The sequence below is a fragment of the Scyliorhinus canicula genome, chromosome 12 (genome assembly GCF_902713615.1).
Source record: "Scyliorhinus canicula chromosome 12, sScyCan1.1, whole genome shotgun sequence".
NCBI classification, from domain to species: domain Eukaryota; kingdom Metazoa; phylum Chordata; class Chondrichthyes; order Carcharhiniformes; family Scyliorhinidae; genus Scyliorhinus; species Scyliorhinus canicula.
In genome coordinates this window covers 33,687,540-33,713,379 of record NC_052157.1, presented here as the reverse complement: position 1 = coordinate 33,713,379, position 25,840 = coordinate 33,687,540, and the positions used below count along the sequence as shown (strand labels likewise).

The window sequence follows — 25,840 nt, the reverse complement described above, 5'->3', positions numbered from 1 at the left end:
ACATAATTGGTTTGAGGCGGAAACCATTAACTTAATACCCATACAAAGAGGAAGTATAATTTTAGGCTGCATGGCAGCTTTTAATCAGGCCGCATATTCAGGTCGGGTGGAAGGAAACAGTTTACATGGAATATATAGCACAGAAACAGGTCTGTCAACCCAAATAGTCTGTGTTGTTCATGTCCCTCTCAACTCATCTCTTTTCATTCCATCAACCTCACCAGACTTTCAGCAAATCCTTTGATTCCCTTTTCTTCCATATACTCATCTAGTATTTCATGTTGAAAGCATCCAAACATCTACCTCAGCCACTTTCTAGTGTTAGCGAGTTCCACATTTCAACCAGAGTAAATAAATATCTGTTTCATTTATCTTGCCCTCAGGAGCTCCTAGTTCTGTATTGTTCCATAAGTGGAAGCATTCACTCCATTTCTACTTTTGCAATGCAGTGATTTAAAAAAATTTTTTTAGAGTACCCAATTATTTTTTATTCCAATTAAAGGGCAATTTAGCATGGCCAATTCACCAAACCAGCACATCTTTGGGTTGTGGGGGTGAAACCCACGCAGACACATTCATCATTTTTAACAATCTCTATCAGATCACTTTTAAATCTATTTTCTAAAGAAAAAAGAAGTTCAATCTTTCCCAATAATCATAACTTTTTACTCCCAGGTCATCTCATCCTTGTAATGTTTTTTTTAAGACTTTCTTCAGTGCTTCTGTGTCCTTTTTTATAACATACAGAACAGATCTGTGTACAATTCTCCAAATGTGTCTTACCAGGAGCCTTCATCCTTCACAACGTTTGAATGCTATACACCAAGAAATAAATCCTCGTGCTTTGTTGACCCGATTCGATATATAATGATTTGTTCACCTGTGTCTCTTCAACCCCATTTGGTTTCTTATTTCCCAAAGTGCAATACTTCACATTTAGCGGTGTTAAATCTCATTTGCCACATAATTGCAATCTGCAAGTTTTCTGAGGCAGCACAGTGGGTAGTACTGTGGTTTCACAGCTCCAGGGTCCCAGGTTCAATTTCCTGCTTGGGTCACTGTCTGTGTGGAGTCTGCCCATTCGCCCCGTGTCTGCGTGGGTTTCCTCCCAAAAGACCGTGCTGTTAGGTAATTTGGAAATGTTCCCTCTGTTTACCCGAACAGGTGCCGGAATGTGGTGACTAGGGGTTTTTCACAGTAACTTCATTGCAATGTTAATGTAAGCCTACTTATGACAATAAAGATTATTTTTTTAAAAATATTTTTTTCTATGTTGTATTCTTCAGGCTTTACCTTATACACTCAATTCAATAGCATCTGCAAATATTTTGATAAGAGTTACTAGTTCCTAAATCCAAATCACTAATGTAGGTAATGAGGAACAGGCAGTTCCTTCATTCCAAAATAACTACCCTTTAAACCGACTCTCTATCTTTATAATTCACCTTTCATCTATATTGTGCATGCTCTAATTATAATCTTCCACAGTTCTCGAGATTCAGGAGTAGTCCCTTGGGATTGGAAAATTGCACGTCACTCCACTTTTAGGGGAAACCAAGGAATTATACTGGTTAGCCTAACATCTGTGGTGGGAAATTGTTGGAGTCTATAATCAAGGATGGTGTAACTAAACACCTTGAAAAAATATGGTCGATCAGGGAGAGCCAGTATGGATTTGTGAAGGGAAGGTCATGTCTGACTAATCTTACTGACATTTTTGAAGAGGTGACTTAGGTAGTAGACAGGGGAATGTTTATGGATGTTATTCATATGGACTTCAAAAAAGCATTTGACAAAAGACCCACACAAGAAACTGTTAACTAAGGTGGAAGTCCAGAGTTGAGGACAAATTATTGACATGGTTAGGGAATTGGTTGAGTGGCAGGTGACAAAGTGGGGATAATGGGTAATTACTCTAATTGGCAGTGGTGACCATTGGTGTACCACAGGGATCTGTGTTTAAATATTGTACTGAGGCATGTATATAAACAACAAACACACAAATAAGAGCAACAACAAACTTGTACAGCATAATAAATAGCCAACACCCACACCTCCCCTTCCTTCTCCTCCTCCTGTCCTGCCTTCCCCATTTTAACCCCCTTATCCTCCCCCCTCTTCTGACGCCTCAAATCTCCTTGAAGAAGTTGATGAACGGCTTCCGCCTCCGGGCGAACCCATCAACCGACCCTCTCACGACAAAATTAATCTTTTCCAACCTCAGGAATTCCACCAGGTCGCTCACCCATGCCCCTGCTTTTGATGGCTCCCAGTCCCTCCACCCAAGCAAAATCAGTCTCTGGGCTATCAGGGAGCCAAAGGCCAGAACATCAGCCTCTCTCACCCCTGGGTCTTCAGACACCCCAAATATCGCTACTTCCAGGCTCGGGACCACCATTACCCCCAACAACCTGGACATTACGCCTACAAACACCTGCCAGAACCCCTTCAGTTTTGGACATGCCCAGAACATGCAGGCCTCCCTGCACACCGTCCACACATATCCTCCATTCCCTCAAAGAACCTGCTCGTCCGAGCCACCATCATATGCCTGTGAGCTACTTTGAACTGAATACAGCGGAGCCTACACCCCACCCCACTCCACTCCACTCCCTCCTCCTATTTCCTGGGTCCTCAATTATTCATGTCGCTATACAAAACCCTGGTTAGACCCCACTTGGAGTACTGTGAGCAGTTCGGGGCCTCACACCTTAGGTAGGATATTTTGACCTTGGAGAGTGTGCAACGCAAGTTTACAAAAATTATACTTAGATTACAGGGGTTAGAGATATAGAATCACTATAGTGCAGAAGGAGGCCATTTGACCCATCAAGTCTGCACCGACCGTCTGAATGAGCATCCTACCTCAGCACACTCCCCCGTAAACCCATAGCCCCACCGAATCTTTGAGCACAAAGGGACAATTTACCAAGGCCAATCCACTTAACCTGCACATCTTTGGATTGTGGGAGGAAACCTGATTCTATCTCTAAACCAGAACACCCGGAGGAAACCCACACAGACACGGGGAGAAAGTGCAAACTCCACACAGTCACCCGAGATCGGAATTAAATCCAGGTCCCTGGCACTATGTGGCAGCAGTGCTAACCACTGTGTCACCTTAAATTCAAATTAGACCAGATTTCTTTAGAATTCAGAAGATTATGGGATGATCTGCAAAATATTCAAGATTTTAACAGGGAAAATCAGGGGAGATAAAGATAAACTATTTCCACTGGCTGTTTAGCACAGGGCTAAATCACTGGCTTTGAAAGCAGACCAAGCACGCCAGCAGCACAGTTTGATTCCCATAACAGCCTCCCCGAACAGGCAGCAGAATGTGGCAACTAGGGGCTTTTCACAGTAACTTCATTGAAGCCTACTCGTGACAATAAGCGATTTTCATTTCATTTTCATTTCAAAACTAGGGGTCATAGTTTACAATTTAAGGCTGGACCATTCAGGAGCTTTGTTAGCAAGCACTTCCTCACTCAAAGGGTACAGTAAGTTAAAGTCCAACAGGTTTGTTTCAAATCACTAGCTTTCATCACCTGATGAAGGAGCTGCACTCCAAAAGCTAGGGCTTCCCATAAGCTTCTGGAACAAACCTATTCATTCACCTGAGGAAGGAGCAATGCTCCGAAAGCTAGTGTTTTAAACAAACATGTTGGACTTTAACCCGGTGTTGTAAGACTTCTTACTGTGCTGAAAAGAGAGATGTTGCCAAAGGAGAAAAGTGGTGCAATGTGCTACAATGGTCTGAAATCTGGCATCGCTGTGTTACATCTTGATGGGTGCAAGATAAGAGGCATCGTTGCATTCAGCAAAATTCAATTCCGCACTGCCAGGGCACCTATTGACAAAGGCAAAGCAAAACCCCAAAGTAAACCTACACAACAGCAAGGACTGAACTTCAAATGTTTGAAACGCTTGAGGGACTTGACCACCATTGGATTGACTATGTGGGTGCCCAGGGGAGGGATTGGTCTTGTGGTGTTCATGATAAATCCGAGTTTATTCTTTAAGCAGCAGGTCCTCAAGAGACAAAAAGGCTGCTTACTGGCAGGTCACACAATACAACATGGTTGGCTGCAGATAGATAAATACCTCCAGGAGCTCGGAGAGATGCCCAACGGTAGGGGAAGCACAGCGGCCTGGGGTGGGGACGGGACAACTACAAAGCAGCGGGCCGAGCCCGGGGCTCCCTCTATCCCGCTCTCTACCGGAACATTTTAAAGCGCGCCGACAAACGGCTCCATTTGCACCAACTTGACCCTTCACACTTCAACCCAGCGCCAGCAACAAACCCGCTCCCCATTCGTTCAGTCCCGCCCACCGACCGCCAATCGCCTGCCAGCGCCGCGGCCCTGGCCAATCATCTGCAGGGGCAGCAAGAGGCCTCCCGATTGAACGAGACCTCGCCGAGCATGCTGGGAGTTGTAGTCAGGTCTGGAACTTCCTCTCCCCTCCACCACACACACTTTGAAATAAAATGAAAATCGCTTATTGTCACAAGTAGGCTTCAAATGAAGTTATTGTGAAAAGCCCCGAGTCGCCACATTCCGGCGGCTGTTCGGGGAGGCTGGTACGGGAATTTAACTGTGCTGCTGGCCTGCTTTGCTCTGCTTTAAAAGCCAGCTCTTTAGCCTTGTGCTAAACCAGCCCCACCACACTCCCCCACTCAGTACACCCCAGCTCCTTCTGATCCATCTCCCTATCTTTCCTTCCATCCCCAGCTGTGCAGGTTCCCCCTCACAGTCGGTTCAGGTCCCACCTCAGAGGCTTGAGCTGTTAAATCTGGCCTGATACTCCGAGGGAGCGCTGTACTGTTGGAGGTGCTGTCTTTCAGATGAGATGTGAAGCGGAGGCCCAGCCTACCTCCTTTCTTCAGTGGACCCAAAATGTCCCACGGTTGCTATTTTGAAGAACAGCGTCCCCACTGCAGAGACTTGAGCAGATAAATGTGGGCTAATACTCCCCAGCGCTACGCCGATATTGGGTGATGTAACATAGGATCTGTACTACAGGTTCGCCGGTAGCCCCTGCCTGCTGCCCAGTAGGAGGAGTATAAATATGCGTGTTCTTTATTCAGCAGCCATTTCGCCAGCTGCTGTGGGAGGCCACACATCTTACTGCAATAAAGCCACAGTTGTATCCAACCTTAGTCTTTGTACAATTGATCGTGCATCAATTTATTGCAGTAAGATTTTCTAAAAGATGGACATCCGAATCAAAGCAGATCGCCTCCAGCTGGATCAGCAAACATGCGACGCCAAAAAGTACTTTAATCACTGGCTAGCTTGCTTCGAGGCCTAAATCAACTCAGTGGCCACCCCTCCGACGGAGGCTCAGAAGATACAGATCCTGTATTCAAGGTTGTGCTCCAGTGTGTTTCCGCTGATCCAGGAGGCCCCAAACTACGCAGATGCCATGGCGCTCCTTAAAGAAAACTACGCACAGAAAATAAACACATTCTTCGCCAGGCATGTACTCGCCACTCGCTCACAACTCCCTGGTGAGTCCATAGAAGACTTCTGGCGGGCCCTAATCCCACTTGTCCAGGACTGTGACTGTCAGGCCATTACGGCCACCGAACATTCCAACCTTCTTATGCGTGATGCGTTTGTAATGGGGATTGGGTCGGACCTCAAACGCCAAAGATTGCTAGAAGGGGCCACGCTCGACCTAGCTGAGACTAAAAAGCTAGCACTCTCCATGACGGTCGCCTCATGTAATGCTCAGGCCTACCCCTCCGGCTGCGTAGCCCACCCCTCCTATCCGTCGTGGACCCCACAGACGGCCGCCCCAGCCGGGGCTTTACCCAGCCATTATGCCTGTGCCACACATCAACCCACGCACCCCGTGGGTTCCCGATGTTACTTCTGCGGCCAGCAGAAGCACCCCCGCTAACGCTGCCCGGCCTGCACTGCCATTTGCAAGGCTTGCGGCAAAAAGGGGCAATTTGCCACGGTGTGCCAGGCCCACGCAGTCGCCGCTATCGCCCCCTCCCCCCTGACCTACACACAATGGGCGCTGCCATCTTCGTCCTGGACCACGCACGGCCAGTGGGCGCCGCAATCTTCACCTCCCCGGACCACGCGCAGCCAGTGGGCGCCGCCATCTTCACCTCCCGGGGCCACACGCGGCCAGTGGGTGCCGCCATCTTCCTCCCCTCAGTCCACGTGTGGCCCATGGGTGCCGCCATCTTGTCCAGCCCCCGCAACATGCGGACCATGGGCGCCGCCATCTTGTCCAGCCCCCGCTATGTGCGGCCCATGGGCGCCGCTATTTTGTCTCCCGCAGGATCTTCAGGCGCCGCCATCTTGTCTTCCCCACGGGACATGGACGCTGACAGCATTCCACGAACTGCCCCCCCCCCCCCCCCCGCTCTCCATCTTCTGACGCCAGCGACGACCGACCACAGCTCGCCTCAGTGACAATCGACCAGTCTCGTCCGCACAACTAGGCCACCGCTTCGACCAGTGTGAGAATCAACGGTCACGTGACCTCTTGCCTGCTGGACTCTGGGAGCACCGAAAGCTTCATCCACCCGGATACGGTAAGGCGCTGCTCCCTCGCGGTCCACCCCGCCAATCAAAGAATCTCCCTGGCATACGGATCCCATTCTGTCGCGATCCGGGGGTTCTGCACCATCACTCTCACGGTCCAGGGCATAGAATTCAGCGGCTTCCGCCTCTACGTCCTTCCTAATCTCTGCGCTGCACTACTACTAGGCCTGGACTTCCAGTGCAATCTCCAGAGCCTTACCCTCAAATTTGGCGGGCCACTACCACCCCTCACTGTGTCCGGACCCGCGAGCCTAAAGGTCGACCCACCCTCCCTCTTTGCCAATCTAACTCCGGATTGCAAACCCATTGCCACCAGGAGCAGACGATACAGCGCCCAGGACAAGACTTTCATCAGGTCCGAGGTCCAGCGGTTGCTTCGGGAAGACATCATCGAGGGCAGCAACAGCCCCTGGAGAGCCCAAGTGGTCGTCGTTAAAACTGGGCAGAAACACAGAATGGTCGTGGACTACAGCCAGACCATCAATCGGTACACGCAGCTCGACGCGTACCCCCTCCCACGCATATCTTTTTTTTAATAAATGTTTTTTATTCAGTTTTCATGTTTTATATTGAACAAATTACAAATTGTTAGAGAGAGAGAAAGAAAAAAAAAAGAACACGCAAAAATTAACATATATATTTACGGGTAAGCATCTTCGTAGTAATAACTGTGGCCTCCCCCCTTTAGCCGGCATACATATTTTACATTCCCCAACACGTTTATTGGCATTTATTTAGTTTGGTTTTGGGCCTTAGCTAGCCATCAAACCCCCGTAACGAACCCGTAGCCCCCCCCCCCCCCCCCCCCCCCCCCCGCCCCGCCGGCTACCTTCCTCCGACTATTCTTCCTCTTGTACGTTGGCCACAAACAGGTCCCGGAACAATTGCATGAATGGCTCCCACGTTCTGTGGAAGCCGTCGTCCGACCCTCGGATGGCGAATTTGATTTTCTCCATTTGGAGAGAATCCGAGAGGTCGGACAGCCAGTCTGCAGCTCTGGGCGGTGCTGCTGACCGCCAGCCAAACAGGATTCTACGGCGGGCGATCAGGGAGGCAAAGGCAAGGGCGTCCGCCCTCCTCCCCAGGAATAGATCTGGCTGGTCTGAAACCCCGAAGACCGCCACTATCGGGCATGGCTCCACCCTCACCCCCACCACTTTGGACATAGCCTCGAAGAAGGCTGTCCAGTACTCCACAAGTCTGGGGCAAGACCAGAACATGTGGGCGTGGTTGGCCGGGCCTCTTTGGCACCGTTCACATCTGTCCTCCACCTCTGGGAAGAACCTACTCATACGGTTTCTCGTTAAGTGGGCTCTATGTACCACTTTTAGTTGCGTCAGGCTGAGCCTTGCGCACGTGGAGGTGGAGTTGACCCTATGCAGTGCTTCGCTTCAGAGTCCCCACCCTATCTCCATCCCCAAGTCGTCCTCCCATTTCCTTCTTGTTGCGTTCAGTACTGTGTCGTCCCTTTCTACCAGTCGGTCATACATGTCGCTACAGTTCCCTTTCTCTAGGATACTTGCGTCCAGTAGGTCTTCCAGTAGTGTCTGTCGTGGCGGTTGTGGGTACGTCCTTGTCTCCTTCCGTAGGAAGTTTTTGAGCTGCAGGTACCGTAGCTCTTCCCCCCCCCCCCCCCCCCCCCCCCCCGGCTAGCCGAAATTTCTCTGTCAGTTTGTCCAGTGTTGCGATCCTGTCGTCCGTGTATAGGTCCCTGACTGTCAGTGTCCCCCCGTCCTGCCTCCACCTTTTGAAGGTGGCGTCAGTCAGTGCTGGTTTGAACCTATGGTTGTTGCAGATGGGAGCCTTGTCCGACATTTTGGTCAGGCCAAATTGCTGCCGCAGTTGGTTCCAGGATTGAAGGGTGGCTGTCACCACTGGGCTGCTGGAGTGTTTTTTGGGTGGGGATGGGAGTGCTGCCGTGGCGAGGGCCCGGAGGGAGCTCCCTATGCAGGAGGCCTCCTCTGCACGCACCCACTCGGCTTCTGGCTCCTGGATCCATCCCCTTACTCGCTCGGCTGTTGCCGCCCAGTGGTAGAATTGTAGATTCGGGAGGGCTAGCCCCCCCCCTGGATTTTTTTTTCTGTAGGACCTTCTTTGGGATCCTAGTCCCACGCATATCTGATATGGTCAATCAGATTGCGCAGTACCGGGTCTTCTCAATGATAGACCGTAAATCCGCCTACCACCAGCTCCCCATTCGTAAATCGGACAGTCCATACACTGCTTTCGAGGCGGACGGTCGTCTCTATCACTTCCTCAGGGTTCCCTTCGGCGTCACTAACGAGGTCTCGGTCTTCCAAAGGGAGATGGACCGAATGGTCGACCGGTACGGTTTGCGGGCCACCTTCCCGTACCTAGACAACGTCACCATCTGCGGCCATGATCAGCAGGACAATGACGCCAACCTTGCCAATTTCCTCCACACTGCCACTCTCCTCAACCTCACCTACAACAAGGAGAAGTGCGTGTTCAGCACAACCCGCTTAGCCATCCTCGGCTCTGTGGTCCAGAACGGAGTTCTGGGGCCCGACCCCAACCGCATGCGCCCCCTCATGGAGCTTCCCCTCCCCCACTGCCCCAAGGCCCTCAAACGCTGCCTGGGGTTCTTCTTCTACTACGCCCAGTGGGTCCCAAACTATGCGGACAAGGCCCACTCACTCATTCAGTCCATCCACTTTCCCCTTATGGCCGAGGCACAACAGGCCTTCGCCCGTATCAGAGCTGATATAGCCAAGGCCTGGGATGCACGCAGTAGACGAGACACTGCCCTTCCAAGTAAAAAGCGACACATCAGACGTCGCACTTGCCGCCACCCTCAATCAGGCAGGCAGACCCGTGGCATTCTTTTCCCGCATCTTTCATGCAGCACTCGTCCGTCGAAAAAGAGGCCCAAGCTATCATTGAAGCTGTGCGGCATTGGAGGCATTACCTAGCCGGCAGGAGATTCACTCTCCTCACTGACCGATGGTCGGTAGCCTTCATGTTTAACAACATACAGCGGGGCAAGATCAACGAGCCCCCAGACGCACTGTCGCGAGGTACATGTGCCTGCGCACAAGTAGACCGACTCCGGGTCCTACACGACAGCCTTTGTCACCCAGGGGTCACACGATTGTACCATCTTGTCAAGGCTCGCAACCTGCCCTACTCCGTCAAGGAAGTACGGACAGTCACCAGGGCTGCCAGGTCTGTGCGGAGTGCAAGCCGCACTTCTACCGGCTGGACCGTGCATGCCTGGTGAAGGCCTCCCGCCCCTTTGAACGCCTCAGCGTTGATTTCAAAGGGCCCCTCCCCTCCACCGACCGAAACACGTATATTCTCAGTGTGGTCGATGAGTACTCCAGATTCCCCTTCGCCATCCCATGCCCCGATATGACGTCTGCCACCGTCATCAAACACAATCTTCGCTCTGTTCGGTTTCCCCGCCTACATCCACAGTGACAGGGGATCCTCATACATGAGTGATGAGCTGCATCAGTTCCTGCTTAGCAGGGCTATCGCCTCCAGCAGAACGACCAGCTATAATCCCCAGGGAAACGGGCAGGTAGAGAGGGACAACGGGACGGTATGGAGGGCCGTCCAACTGGCCCTACGGTCCAGGAACCTCCCAGCCTCTCTCTGGCAGGAGGTCCTCCCTGATGCACTACACTGTGATGAATGGTATCAGTAGCTGCTGTAACTGTACCTTACCTTTAATACATTGGCCCTTTAAGACAGGGCTTGGAACCCTGGGGGACTCCGCCTGGGGCTCCACCCCCAGGAAACGGTATATAAGATGAGGCTCACCCGGCAGCATGTGGCGAGCACACTTCTCGGCTGCTGTTCAGTTCTCTGATGATTAAAGCCTTTGAATTACCGATCTTCTCTCCTGTGTCGTAATTGAGGGTATCTCACGGTCACTACTGTGCACCGCTACGAATAACACACCCCATGAACGTCTTTTTGCCTTCCCCAGGAAGTCCAAATCCGTGGCGTCGCTCCCGACTTGGCTCGCAGCTCCAGGACCGGTCCTGCTCCATAGGCACGTCCGACTCCACAAGGCGGACCCGTTGGTGGAGAGGGTGCAATTGCTCCATGCCAACCCCCAGTATGTGGCATACCCTGACGGCCTGCCAAGATACTGTCTCCCTCAGGAACCTGGCACCAGCAGGTTCCACCCATACACACTTCTCCGGCCCGGCGCCACCCTCCCCTCCCCCAGCGCTCCCAACATTAACCCCACCAGGACCATCCCTCCTTCCCCTGCCCACGCCAGAGGATGAAGAGCATTTCGGCACACTCCCAGAGTCATCCAACATCAGGCCAGCATCGATATCGCCAGCATCGACATCGCCGCCACCGCTACGTCGCTCCCAGCGGAACGTCGAGGCACCCGACCGGTTTAATCTCTCACTGCCACCAGACTTTCAAAGGACATTTTTTTTCCCCTGATAAAACACTGTACATAAATTCACTACTGTATATAGTTCTCCACCACCCCCGCCGGACCCATTTTTAACAGGGGGTGAATGTGGTAAACCACTGTTACACCTATATTAGGTGATGTAAGGTAGGACTTGTTCTACAGGTTCGCTGGTAGCCCCGGCCTGCTGGCTCTGCCCAGTAGGAGGAGCGTGTCCTCTATTCAGCAGCCATTTCGCCAGCTGCTGTGGGAGGCCACACATCTTACTGCAATAAAGCCACAGTTGTATCCAACCTTAGTCTTTGTACAATTGACCGTGCATCACGCTGCACTGTTGGAGGTACTGTCTTTCAGATGAGAGGTGAAGCGGAGGCCCAGATGCCCTCTCTGGTGGACCCAAAAGGTGTTGGGCCGAAGAAGAACAGGGTGGATTTTACACTTGCTCTACGCACAAAGAATGTTCATGAGCAAATCAACCATAAAAGGGCCAATGCTTCTCTAACTTACATTCCAAAACTCAATTTGTAGGAACACATTTTGGCAACATTGCAATGTGGCATCCAACATCGGAGAAAATATGAGAATATTCCCTTGGGAATAGAGGGTCAGTAGCAAAAAGTAATCTATGTCACTTGCAAGATACATAAGAATTGGTAAATCTATAAAATCTCTGCGAATAATTGCATTTCGGGACGACTTGCTGATGATTGTGGAGAGGATAAATCGATGAGTTAAAAGCAGTTATACAGTACTGCCGCCTGGTGGCTATCACAATCCAAAATATATCCAGGGACATCTCAGAATCATAGAATTCACAGTGCAGAAGAATGTAATTCAGCCCATGGGGTCTGCACTGGCCCTTGGAAAGAGCACTCTACTTAAGCTCACGCCTCCACCCTATTCCCGTAACCTAGTAACCCCATCTAACCTTTCTGACTGTGGTAGTCACCACTGTTGTATTATATACTGCATACGAGGGTATTACGGTAAGGCCCCTGTACGACAGGTATGGGGGTAGATCCCTGCCTACTGGCTTCGCCCAGTAGGCGGAGTATAATTGTGTGGGCTCACCTAGCTGCAGCCATTTTGGCAGCAGCTGCGGGAGGCTCCACATCTCTGTGTAACAAAGCCTCAATTAAGCTCTACTCTCATCTCGTCGTAATTGATAGTGCATCAATTTATTACGCAGAGATTTTAAAACGATAGATCTCCGCATCAAACCTGATCACCTGCAGCTGCACCCTCAAGCAGACAACGCCAAGTCAGTCTTCGCACATTGGCTAGCTTGCTTCGAGGCATACATCGGATCTGCGACTGAACCACCCTCAGAGGTACAGAAGATCCAGATCCTCTACATACGGCTGAGCTCGGACATCTTCCCCCTCATCCGGGACACACCAACATACGCTGAGGCCATGGCACTACTGAAGGAGAACTACACGCAGCAGACCAACAAGATCTACGCAAGGCACTTCCTCTCCACGAGGCATCAACTCCCCGGTGAGTCTGTAGAGGATTTCTGGTGTGCTCTGCAACTCCTAGTGAGAGACTACGATTGCCAGGCCGTTTCGGCCACTGAACATTCAGACTTGCTACTTAGGGACGCGTAGGTTACAGGCATAGAGTCGGCTTACATCCGCCAGCGACTCTTAGAAGGGGCTACCCTCGACCTCGCGGCGACCAAGAAACTAGCGCTGTCGCTCACGGTCGCCTCACACAATATTCAGGCATATGCCCCCGACCGCGTGGCCCATACCTCCTGGACAGGTGGACCCCGTCAGCGAACACCCTACCATGCACCCCGTCAGCGGCCTACCCCAGCCAACCCCAGGCCTGCACCGCGCGGCAACCACACAACCCCAGGGAACCCAAATGCTACTTCTGCGGACAGTCAATACACCCCCGACTACGCTGCCCGGCATGGAGCGCGCTCTGCAAGGCCTGCGGTAAGAAAGGACATTTTGCTGCTGTGTGCCAGGCCCGCTCGGTCACCGCTGTTGCCCCAGCGCCCCCCACGTGCGACCTGCGGGCGCCACCATCTTCCTCGCCACAGACCTCGTGCAGCCCGTGGGCGATGCCATCTTCCTCGCCTCAGACCACGTGCGGCCTGTGGGCACTGCCATCTTACTCGCCATCTTGCCCGCCTCAGGATACGTGTGGACGGTGGGCGCAGCCATCTTCCCCGCCTCAGGATCCCTGCTCGTCAGACAACACCTGCAACCGCCGCATCTGGCCCCTGTCACAATCGACCAGACACGACCGTACAACCTCGTGGGCACGTCGACGACGGTGAAAATTGACGGCCACAAGGCTTCCTGCCTTTTGGACTCCAGGAGCACTGAGAGCTTCATCCTCCCGATACGGTAAGGCGCTGCTCCCTCACGGTCCACCCCACCAACCAGAGAATCTCCCTGGCCTCCGGATCCCACTCTGTGGCGATCCGGGGGTACTGCACTGCCACCCTCACCATCCAAGGCGTAGAGTTCAGGGGCTTCTGCCTTTACGTCCTCCCCAACGTCTGTGCTGCCTTGTTACTCAGCCTGGACTTCCAGTGCAACCTCCAGAGCCTAACCTTGAAATTTGGCGGGCCCCTACCACCCCTTACTGTATGCAGCCTCACGACTCTTAAGGTCGACCCACCTTCCCTGTTTGTGAACCTCACACTGGATTGCAAACCCGTCACCACCAGGAGCAGACGGTACAGTGCCCAGGACAGGAACTTCATCAGGTCTGAGGACCAGCGGCTGCTGAGGAAAGGTATTATCGAGGCCAGCAACAGCCCCTGGAGAGCCCAAGTGGTAGTGGTGAAAACTGGGGAGAAAAACATGATGGTCATTGACTACAGTCAGACCATCAATTGGTACACGCAGCTCGACGCGTACCCCCTCCCACGCATATCTGAGTTGGTCAATCAGATTGCACAATACCGGGTCTTCTCGACAGTGGACCTGAAATCTGCCTACCACCAGCTCCCCATTCGCAAGGCGGACCGCCTGTACACCGCATTTGAAGCGGACGGCCGCCTTTACCATTTCCTTAGGGTTCCCTTCGACGTCACTAACGGGGTCTCGGTCTTCCAACGGGAGATAGACTGAATGGTTGACCAGTACGGACTGCGGGCCACTTTCCCGTACCTGGACAACGTCACCATCTGCGGCCACGACCAGCAGGACCACAACGCTAACCTTTCGAAATTCCTCCACACCGCCAAACTCCTTAACCTAACCTGCAACAAGGAGAAGTGTGTGTTCAGCACAGACCGATTAGCCATCCTTGGCTATGTGGTCCAGAACGGAGTTCTAGGGCCCGACACCGATCACATGTGCCCCCTCATGGAACTCTCCCTCCTCCACTGCCCCAAGGCCCTCAAACGATGCCAGGGGTTCTTCTCCTACTACCGCCCAATGGGTCCCAAATTATGCGGACAAGGCCCGCTCACTCATTCACTCCACCGTTTTCCCACTGACAGCCGAGGCTCACCAGACCTTCAACCAAGGCCGACATCACCAAGGCCGCGATGCATGCGGTTGACGAGACGTTACCCTTCCAAGTCGAGAGCGATGCATCAGACGTCGCTCTGGCCGCCATCCTCAACCAGGCAGGCAGGCCCGTGGCATTCTTTTCCCACACCCTCCATGCCTCCGAAATTCGGCACTCCTCTGTCGAAAAGGAGGCCCAAGCCATCATAGAAGCTGTGCGACATTGGAGACATTACCTAGCCGGCAGGAGATTCACTCTCCTCACTGACCACCAGTCGGTTGCCTTCGTGTTCAATAACACACAGCGGGGCAAGATCAAAAATGATAAAATCTTGAGGTGGAGGATCGAGCTCTCCACCTACAATTACGAGATATTGTATCGCCCCGGAAAGCTCAATGAGCCCCCCGATGCCCTATCCCGAGACACATGTGCCAGCGCACAAGTGGACCAACTCCAGACCCTACCTGACGCTCTTTATCACCCAGGGGTCACCCGCTTTTATCATTTCATAAAGGCCCGCAATCTGCCATCGAGGAAGTCAGGGCTATCACCAAAAACTGCCAGGTCTGCGCGAGTGTAAACCGCACTTCTACCGGCCAGACCGTGTGTGTCTGGTGAAGGCCTCCCGCCCCTTTGAATGCCCCAGCGTGGACTTCAAAGGACCCCTCCCCTCCACCGACCGCAACACGTACTTGCTGAATGTGGTCGACGAGTACTCGAGATTCCCCTTCACCATCCCATGCCCCAACATGACGTCTGCCACCTTCATCAAATACCTTAACACCATCTTCACTCTGTTCGGTTTCCCCGCCTACGTCCACAGCGACCGGGGATCCTCATTTATGAGCGATGAGCTGCGCCAGTACCTGCTCAACAAGAGCATTGCCTCGAGCAGGATGACCAGCCACAACCCCCGGGGAAACAGGCAGGTGGAGCGGGAAAATGGGGCGGTCTGGAAGGCCGGCTTGCTGGCCCTACGGTCCAGAAACCTCCCGGCCTCCCGCTGGCAGGACGTCTTCCCCGACGCCCTTCACTCCATTCGGTCGCTCCTGTGTACTGCGCCTAACAAAACTCCCCATGAACGTCTCTTTGCCTTTCCTGGGAAGTCCACCTCCGGGGTTTCGCTCCAAACATGGCTGGCAGCTCCAGGACCCGTTCTACTCCGTAAGCACGTGCGGCTACACAAGGCGGACCCACTGGTTGAGAGGATCCAGCTACTCCACGCGAACCTGCAATACGCCTACGTAGCGTTCCCCGACGGCCGGCAAGACATTGTCTCCCTCCGGGACCTGGCACCAGCTGGGTCCCTGCACCCCCCCCCCCCCCCTGCCCCGGCAACACCCTCCCTTCCCCCGGCGCACCCCGCCACAGCCCCCACTCCAAGATGATCCACCCTCCCCTTGGTCCCACTCATGGATGAAGATGAGGCCGACACGCTCCCGGAGCCACGAACGACCGAACCGACGCCTGGATCAACACCACACCTGCGGCGCTCGCAACGATGGATCAAGGCGCCTGACCGTCTAAATTTGTAGACACTTTCTTTTTTTTTTAACAACCTGTATGTAAAAAGTTCCCCCTCTGGACTCTTTTGAACAGGGGGTGAATGTGGTAGTCACCACTGTTGTATTATATACTGCATGCGAGGGTATTACGGTAAGGCCCCTATACTACTGGTACGGGAGTAGATCCCTACCTGCTGGCTCCGCCCAGTAGGCGGAGTATAAATGTGTGGGCTTTCCGAGCTGCAGCCATTTCGGCAGCAGCTGCAGGAGGCTCCACATCTCTGCGTAATAAAGCCTCGGTTACTCTATACTCTTGTCTTGTCGTAATTGATAGTGCATCACTGACACTAAGGGGCAATTTTGCATGGCCAAGTCACCTGGAAACTGGAGCACCCGGAGGAAACCAACGCAGACGCTGGGTGAAAGCGCACACTCCACACAGACAGTCACCCGAGGCCGGAATTGAACCCTGGACCCTGCAGCTAACCACTGTGCCACCGTGCCGCCACTATGCTGAATTAGCTGCTCACCAATAGGAAATTGTGAAGGGCACCTCAATGCCTGGAGCAAAGTCAAAACAAAATTAAGCAGGATGCCCTTGCTATGCATAAATTAGCTACTACATCTCTCTACATGACAACAGTGATTGTATTTTAGGAAGTACTGTAAGATGGGGAGGCAGTGGCGTCGGGGTATTGTCACACTGGACTGGTGATCCAGAGACCCAGAGGAATACCCTAGGGACCCGGGTTTGAAATCCGCCACAGCAGATGGTGGAAATTGAATCCAATAAATATGTAGAATTAAAAGTCTAATGATGACCATGAAAACATTGTCGATTCTCCTTCATGTGACTTGACAGCAAGGTGGTTGATTCCTAAATGTCCAGTGAAATGGTCTAGCAAGCCCACTTGGTTTATCAAACCGCTACAAAGTCAATAAAAAGGCAAGAAACCGGACGGAGCACCCGGCATCAACTTAGGCACTGGAAACAACAATAGCAAACCCAGGCTTGTCCACCATCCAAAGTGGGGGTTTGCGCCAAATATGGGAGAGCTGTCTCACAGACTAGTCAAGCGACAGCCTGACATAGTCATACTCACAGAATAATACCTTACAGATAATGTCTCAGACACCACTATCACCATCCTTGGGTATGTGCTACACCACCAACAGGACACACCCAGCAGAGTTGGAGGCACAGTGGTATACAGTCAGGAGGGAGTTGACCTCGGAATCCTCAACATTAACTCTGGACCCCCTGAAGTTTCATGGCTTCAGATCAAACATGCGAAAGGAACCTCCTGCTGATTACCACATACCTTCCACCCTCAGCTGGTGAAACAGTACTCCTCCATGTTGAACACCACTTGGAGGAAGCACTGAGGGTTGCAAGGGCACCTAATGTTCTCCGGGTGGAAGACTTCAATGTCCATCAGCAAAGGTAGCTCGGTAGCATCACTACTGACAGAGCTGGACATAGCTGCCAGACTGGGCCTGCGGCAGGTGGTGAGGGAACCAACAAGCGAGAAAAACATACTAAACCTCCTCCTCACCAATAACTGCATCTGTCCATGACAGTGTTGGTAGGAGTGACCACCGCACAGTCCTTGTAGAGGCAACGTTCCATCTTCACATTGAGGATACCCTCCAATATGTTGTGTGGCACTACCATCATGATAAATGGGATAGATTCACAACAGATCTAGCAATTCAAGAGTGGGCATTCATGAGGTGGTGTGGGCCATCAGCAACAGCAGAATTGTACTCAGCCACAATCCGTAACCTTAATGTCCGGTATATCCCCCCACTCTACCATTAGCACCAAGCCAGGGTTCAATGAAGAGTGCAGGTGCAACACCAGGCATACCAAAAAAAATGAGTTGTCAACCTGGTGAAGCCACAACGTAGGACTACTGGCATGCCAAACAACATAAGCAGCAAGTGATAGACAGAGCTGAGCGATCCACCGGCCGACCAATCAGATCTCAGTTCTGCAGTCCTGCCGCATCCAGTCATGAATGTCATGTCATCCAGTGGACAATTAAATAACTCACAGGAGGAGACTCAATAATGAGGAGCCCAGCACATCAGCAGAAATACAAGGGTAAAGCATTTGCAACAATCTTCAGTCAGAAGTGCCAAGTGGATGATCCATCTCGATTTCCTCCAGAGGTCCCCAGCATTACAGATTCCAGTCTTCAGCCAAATCGATTCACCCCACATGATATCACGAAACAGATGAAGACACTGAATACTGCAAAGGCTATGTGCCCTGACAATATAATAATAATAATAGTAATAATAATAATCTTTATTGTCACAAGTAGGCTTACATTAACACTGCAATGAAGTTACTGTGAAAATCCCCTGGTCGCCACATTCCGGCGCCTGTTCGGGTACATGGAGGGAGAATTCAGATTGTCCAAATTATCTAACAGCACGTCTTTCAGGACTTGTGGGAGGAAACCCGGAGGAAACCCACACAGACACATGGTGAATGTGCAGACTCCGGACAGACAGTGACCCAAGCCGGGGAATCGATCCTGGGACCCTGACCTAACCTCTGTGAAACAACAGTGTGAACCACTATGCTACCGTGCTGCCCATTCTGGCAACATTCTGGCAATGGTACTGAAGACTTGTGCTCCAAAACCTGCCACATCCCTAGCCAAACTGTTCCAGTACAGCTACAGTACTGGCATCTACCCGGCAATGTGGAAAATTATCTAGGTATATCCTATACACGAAAAGCAGGACAAATCCAACTGGGCCAATTACTGCCCTATCAGTCTACTCTCAATCATCAGAAAAATGATGGAAGGGATCATTAACAGTTCTATGAAACAGCACTTATTTAGCAATAACCTGCTCATGAATGCTCAGTTTAGGTTCCGCCATGGTCATTTTGTTCCCAACCTCCTTACAACCTTGTTTCAAAATGGACAAAACAGCTGAACTCCAGAGGTGAGGTGAGGGTGACTGCCCTTGAGATCAAAGCGGCATTTGATTGCATATGGCATGAAGGTGTCCCAGCAAAACTGGAGTCAATCTGAATAGGGGAAACCCTTCCACTGGTTGGAGTCATAACTAGCACAAAGGAATGTGGTTGTGATTGTTGGAGGTCAGTCAGCTCAGTCCCGGGACATTACTGCGGGAGTTCATCAGGGTAGTGTCCTCGGTGCAACAGCTGCTTCATCAATGACCTTCCTTCCAACATAAGGTCAGAAGCGGGGATGTTCACTAATGATTGTACAATGTTTAGGACCATTCATAACTCCTCAGACACTGAAGCAATCCATGTGGAAATGCAGAAAGTCCTGGACAATATCCAGGCCTGGGGTGACAAGTTGCAAGTAACATATGTGCCACACAAGTGCCAGGCAATGACCATCTCCAACAAGAGAGAATCAAACCATCACCCATGGCATTCAATGGCATGACGATCATTGAATTCTCCACCATCAATATACTTCGGGTTACCATTGACCAGAAACTGAACTGAACTAGCCATATAAATCCTGTGGCTACAAGAGCATATCAGAGGCTAGGATTTCTGTGGCGAATAACTCACTTCCTGAATCCTCTACAAGGCACAAGCCAGGTGTGTGGTGAAAACTCCCCACTTGCCTGGATGAGTGTTGCTCCAACAGCATTCAAGAAGGTCAACACCATCTAGGACAAAGCAACCCGCTTGATTGGCACCCCTTCCACAAACATTCACTGCCTCCACCATCAACACATAGTAGCAGCCGTGTGTACCATTTACAAGATGCACTGCAGGAACTCACCAAGGCTCCTTCCAAACACATGACCACTACCAACTAGAAGGGCAAGGGCAGAAGATACATGGGAACACCACCTTGAGGTTCCACTCCACATGCTGACTTGAAAATATATTGCCGTTCCTTCACTGTCCCGGTGGGACAAAATCCTGGAACACCCTCCCAAATAGCACAGTGGACTGCTGCAGTTGAAGAACGAAGCTCACCACCACCTTCTCAAGCGCAATTAGGATGGCCAACAAATATTGGCCAAGCCAGCGAAGCCCACATCCCGTAAAAATTGATTTTTTAAAATGTACTAAATTTATGAAAGGCTCTCTATAATTGCAAATTTATTTTATCTTTCTGCTTCTATTCATATTGTAGTGACTCCAGCCTGAAGGTCTAAGTTTTCAAGTTAGAAGAGGAGCTTATCTACTTGTCCACCAAACCAGGATTTCCCGATTAACATATTCTGTCTCTCTGGTTGACTTAAACCAACCCATGGCAATATTTCAAAGACAACCTTGGGAGTTGATGCGACCATCAATTCACTCGAAGACTCATGTCGAAGTAAACAGTGGTTTTAATAAACTTACAACTTTGCCTGCCTGCGACTGGTGCAATACTGAAAGTGGTCCCGCATGTCTGCTGCTCTTATACTTCCTCTAAAGGGCAGAGCCATGGGCGGAGCCCGTACATACTCCAACATCTCCCCCTGTGGGTGAAGCCACACAATGGCCCATAGATGGAGCCCACAGGATTAATAACATAGTATAACGTAACGCAGTATACTGGTGAATTAACAGTATTTATACATTCACCACAGGAGCTATCCCCAGTGTCCTGACCATCACTCTATTACTCAATCAACATCTCAGAAACAGATGATCACATTGCTGTTTGTGGTAACATGTGTGCCAATTGACTGACACTTTTCCTGCATCACAGCATTGGCTGCAAAGCAATTTGAAACATCCTCTGGTCATGAAACGTGCTAGACAAATACAAATCTTCCTGCTATATAAGGTACTTTAAGTAGTGAAATTCTTACTGGAGCGCCTGACATGATGCAACAGAATAAGACGATACCTCAGATCCAAATTAACTGCACCAAGAGATACTGGGATTTTGGCCCAACTGCGAAGAAGGACCAATGATTTATTTTTGAAAAATTATTTATTGGTGTATGTCCAAGTCAGGAAAGTGCGTGACGTGGAGTAGAATTTGATGGTTATTGTATTGTGGTGTCACCAGGGGCTGTTTGCCGGAAGGACAGCATTTTTCTCATATTACTCCCAGTTTCTTGACAAGAGTTTCTCCTGACCAAGATGGCCATAGCAAGTCAACCCAGAAGTCACATGGCAGACTGAGGGGGAACCCCTATCAGGAATCAGTGTGATGAGTATCAGCTGTGCAGCCATACCAGATTATATAAGCAGAACTGAGTCTTGTTAGGGGTGGAAGCCAACTTGGTGAAGGTAAGGAAGGTGCCTTGGGCAACTGGCCAAGGGAATGCCAGGACTGAATCCTTCATTCCTCCCACAGGCAGCATACTTCCAGAGAAAACAGTCACAACATTGCCCACCATGTTAAAAATTGGCATCCATTTTCTACCAGTTGAAGTTGGCGATTTTCTAGGCTGTTATTTGGTCATTTTTAAAAAATTATTTCATGGGATATGAGCATTATTGTGTATCCCTAATTGCCCTTGAAAAGCCCTTGGGGGCAGCTTGGTAGCACAGTGATTATCACTGCTGCCTCACAGCACCAGGGACCCGGGTTCAATTCCGGCCTTGGGCGACTGTCTGTGTGGAGTTTGCACTTTCTCCCCGTGTCTATGTGTGTTTCCTCCGGGTGCTCCAGTTTCCTCCCACAGTCTAAAGGTGTGCAGGATGGGTGGGTTGGTCATGCTAAATTGCCGCTGCGTGTCTAAAAAAGATGTGTTGGTTAGGTTAAGGGGTTATTGGGGTAGGGCGGGGGATTGAGCTTGGGTGGATTGTTCTTTCAGAGCATCAGTGCAGACACGAAGGGCCGAATGGTAGGATTCTATGATTCCAAGGTTGTTTTGAGCCCCATTCTTGAACCGCTGCAGTCCATCTGGTGCCGATATGCTCAAAGTGCTTCTGGGAAAGGAATGTTTTTCGTTTGTAAGAGGGGCACAGTAGTTGTGTGCCACTTCACTGTGATTTGCATCATTGTGTTGTATATTTGTAAATAAATGTTAAAAGCGTAAAAATTCTAGAGGTACTCCATCTCAGGCAGAATTTAACACACTTTACTAAAATCGACAGGAAAGATTTGAAGGGGTTCAAGGAGGTTCTTGCAATAGTGCTGTTTGAGGGGTAGATTTTTTTCCTTTGTTCATTTCGCTGGCTAAATATGTTGGAAAACTACTCACTACTGCAAGGTAGTGAATGAAAATGCCTGCTATTGAACAGTTTCATGTACCTGAGTCTTTTGAATGACCTTCAGTTCCCTTAAATGACTGAATGCGAGTGAACAAGATATAATGAATGAAATCACTTACTTTCTACTTCAAAACATGTGCAACAGGATGGCCTGAATACTACTAGTGTTGAAATATATCATTACACTCTGGGAACACACCGCAAATTTAGTCAAATTTCAAGTCTGCCCTACTTTCATTCATATCAAATTCACAAAGACAGGGAAGGGAAAATGAAACGAAAGGTCTAAAGTTGCCAATTGCAACAGATTAAATTTCATTCAAAAATGTGGAAGGAAATCATGTCACCAGATTCTTCGGCCAATCATGTTAAATTGACTTAAATGACAATACCCAAATAATGTTGCATATCCCAAGTTTCAATGCCAAAACAGGATTGTAATAATAATAATCTTCATTGTCACAAATAGGCTTACATTAACACTGCAATGAAGTTACTGTGAAAATCCCTTAGTCGCCACACTCCGGCGCCTGTTCGGGTACGTAGAGGGAGAATTCAGAATGTCCAATTTGCCAAACAAGCACATCTTTCGGGACTTATGGGAGGAAACCGGAGCACCCGGAGGAAACCCACGCAGACACAGGGAGAACAAGCAGACTCTGCTCAGACTCAGACAGTGACCCAAGCCAGGAATAGAACCTGGGACCCTGGCGCTGTGAAGCAACAGCGCTAACCAGTCACCACCAATATTTCAGCAGCTAAATTGAGGCTATGCAGTTCGACAAGGTATAGAGGCACTGGAGAGGATGCAGACAAGAGTGATAACGGTAATGCATAGGTGTGCGTATCCGGAAAGGATTGACTGTCTCTTTTTCTCTTGAAAAAAGCCTGAAACGCGACATAATAGAGATATTTAAGTGAAGAAATACTTTTGACAGAGTGACTACAAATGAGAATATTTCCTCTTGTGGGAAGGAGAGTAACTGGAGGCTATCAACATAAGATAGTCCAACAGGGAATTCTGAAGGAAGGTCTTTACCTAAAGGGTGTTAAGAATGTGAAACTTGCACCCACAGTGAGTGACTGAATTGAATAGTATAGATGCAAAACTAGACAAGCATATGAGGGAGAAGGGAATAGGTGACTGTGATAGTAGATTTAGATGAGAAAAGATGGGAAGAGACTCACGCGAAGCATGGATATCAGCATGGACTGGTTGGCTGAATGGCCATTTCTATGCTTTGTATGCCCTTCCTTCCCCATCATGGAAATTTCTTCTCTGTGCTGAAACTATTACCTTATTACCCATTTTTCTATAACTATTTTGCCCATCATTTTTTGATGCCAATCCACCTGGGCCAAATCCCATTTTCAACTGACTGAAATTATCCCTCCTCCAGTTAAATATTTTTATACTTGATTATAAGTCTTTCCGTTACTTGTTAATAGGTCTTTCCATAACTACTATAAACCTAATGATATTATGATTACTGTTGCCCAAATATTTTCCTACTGAACCATGCTTCTTGCCTCTTTTCATTCCTTGGAACTAGATCCAACTTTCTTTTATTCCTCAATGAGCTGAAATCACACTGATCAAGGAAGCTCTCTTGTACACATTACAGGAATTCCTCCGCTTCTTTGCCCCTTGAACTGTTTCTAACCTGGTTTATATGAGGACAACTGTGGTGGCCCGAGACATATTGCTGGACAGCTGCATCCCCTCTGATACTCAAGAGATTATCTCTGCACCCCCCCCCCCCCCCCCCCCCCAGCTGCCTAGCCAACACCTTAGCATCTGTGTTTAAAAGGGAGATGGGCATGTACGATCCACACGCTACAGGGTGCTTATCCTTTCTTGGGATTATAGAATTTGACGCCTGAGCCAACGTGGCCAGCAGCAGCTCCTGCTCCAACGAATCATTAAACTTCCCCAAAAGATGTGGGGCCAACTCCGCCGATTGCTTGTAAAGATCTACTGGCCCACTGCCTTCCCTATCATCAACAGATCATATTTCCCTCGCAACTTCTTCCGCTCTTCCAACAGCTCCCTGGTCAGGGAGACAGAATTCTGCTGGTCCACTTCCAAAAGTGCCCCCACTAACCTCTGTCTTTCCTGCCTCTCCACCTTATTTCTCTGGATCATGTAAGTTATCACCTCCCTCCTCACCACTGCCTGCAATGCCTCCCAAAACGTGGGGGGGGGGGGGGGGGGAGACCTCCACATTTTGGATGAACTCTACATCCTTTATCTCTGAAGCATTCTTTCTGATCCATCAGCAGCACCGAATCCATCCTCCACGAGGCTCTCTGTGCCCAGCTCATACCGAGCCATACAGCCATGTAGTGTGTCGCATGGTCCGACACCACGAACGCCGCATATACTACCCCCATTATCCCCGGAAGGACCGATTTCCCGACCATGAAAAAAAAACATGGGAATATACACGGTGCACATGGGAGAAGTAGGAAAACTCTCTCTCCCAGATGCCTAAACCTCCATGGGTCCACTCCCCCACGGTCCATGAAGACATCCATTTTCAAATGTCTGCCATTCACCAATAGAATGATTTCTATGGGAGCAGTCTTATTTACCTGGATGACATTCAGGCAGGCGGTACATTGTGTGTTCCTCCTCAGAGCTCTTCTCCACTTGATTCAATGGCGTGGTGGACACTGGTGCTATTGTTTCTTTTGCAATCTGCTTGAATATTGCCTCGACAATAGCAGTGGCAATACACAAACTCACAACAAGGCAAGTTTCCTGGGGATGGTCTTCCCCCATATTGATGGCAGTCACGCTCTCTCTTGGATTGACAACCCAATCTTTTCCAAGTCCTCTGACTTTGGTCCGGATCTGAGGACCATGTCTGATTCTACACTGTGCCCGTTGATCTCGCCATGTGCCTCGTGACCATATCACCCCATACTTGATTAATTTCCCCTTCTGTGACACTTTGGAACTCAGTGGCCTCCTTTTCAGCACACTCCATTGCCTGAACTATCTTGATCACTTTTTCTAACATGATTGTAGTTTCAGCCAAGAGTTTCTTTGAAATGTTGAGATTATGGATTTCACAAACAAAATGGGGAGGAAGAAGTGGTGATATGGGTATACACATTAATATGTACACATCCGGAGTGAGGCACATCTAGAGTGGGAATTGCAACTTGGTAATTTGGTGCAGTGAGGTATCAGGAAAGGTAAGTGTAAAATCTACTGCTGTAAATTCTGCTGTTTTTCAGTTAAAAGTGCAGTGTGTAGCTTAGTGTCTGATTGGTTGAAGCTGCCCCCACCCTAATTGCTGAGAGGCAGTTATCTGTCAGTCACCTGAGGCCTGTTTAGAGGCACAAAGGGTACATTGTATTCTTCTCTTTGAAGTTTAGGTATTTTTTGAGTCATCGATTAGCTGAGGTCTACATAAAAGACAGACAGAAAGCGCACTCAGTAAGCTTGCGCTTTTCAAGGAGACACATCCGGAGTGAAGCACATCTAGAGTGGGAATTGCAACTTGGTAATTTGGTGCAGTGAGGTAATTTGGAGCAGAGTGAGAGAAGGTGATTTTTCGGAGGTGCTTTTTAACCCTGATAAGTGACTGGTAAGTAGTTTTTCTTTTCATTGTCCAATTTATTTATTTTTATTTTGAAATTGTAGTTGTATAAGTTTACCTAAGGTTTAAGACATGACAGGAGATCCCAGACCCGTGTC

General features: G+C 49.9%; 1 protein-coding gene across 2 annotated transcripts in view; it reads right to left on the bottom strand.

The window, feature by feature from the left end:
- lrrc28 (leucine rich repeat containing 28) overlaps positions 1 to 4,285 on the bottom strand; it is a 79,042-nt gene extending 74,757 nt beyond the window's left edge. The window contains exon 1 of one of the 2 annotated variants that reach the window (XM_038813400.1): positions 4,108 to 4,285. Coding sequence is in view for 1 of the 2 variants with exons in the window: in XM_038813399.1 (XP_038669327.1) it covers positions 784 to 796 (13 nt within the window). In the remaining variant the exon portion in view is untranslated. Of the gene's footprint in view, positions 1 to 783; positions 1,032 to 4,107 lie in introns of those variants that run through there. The other variant, XM_038813399.1, reaches the window with a different exon arrangement.
- Positions 4,286 to 25,840: the final 21,555 nt, after the last annotated feature.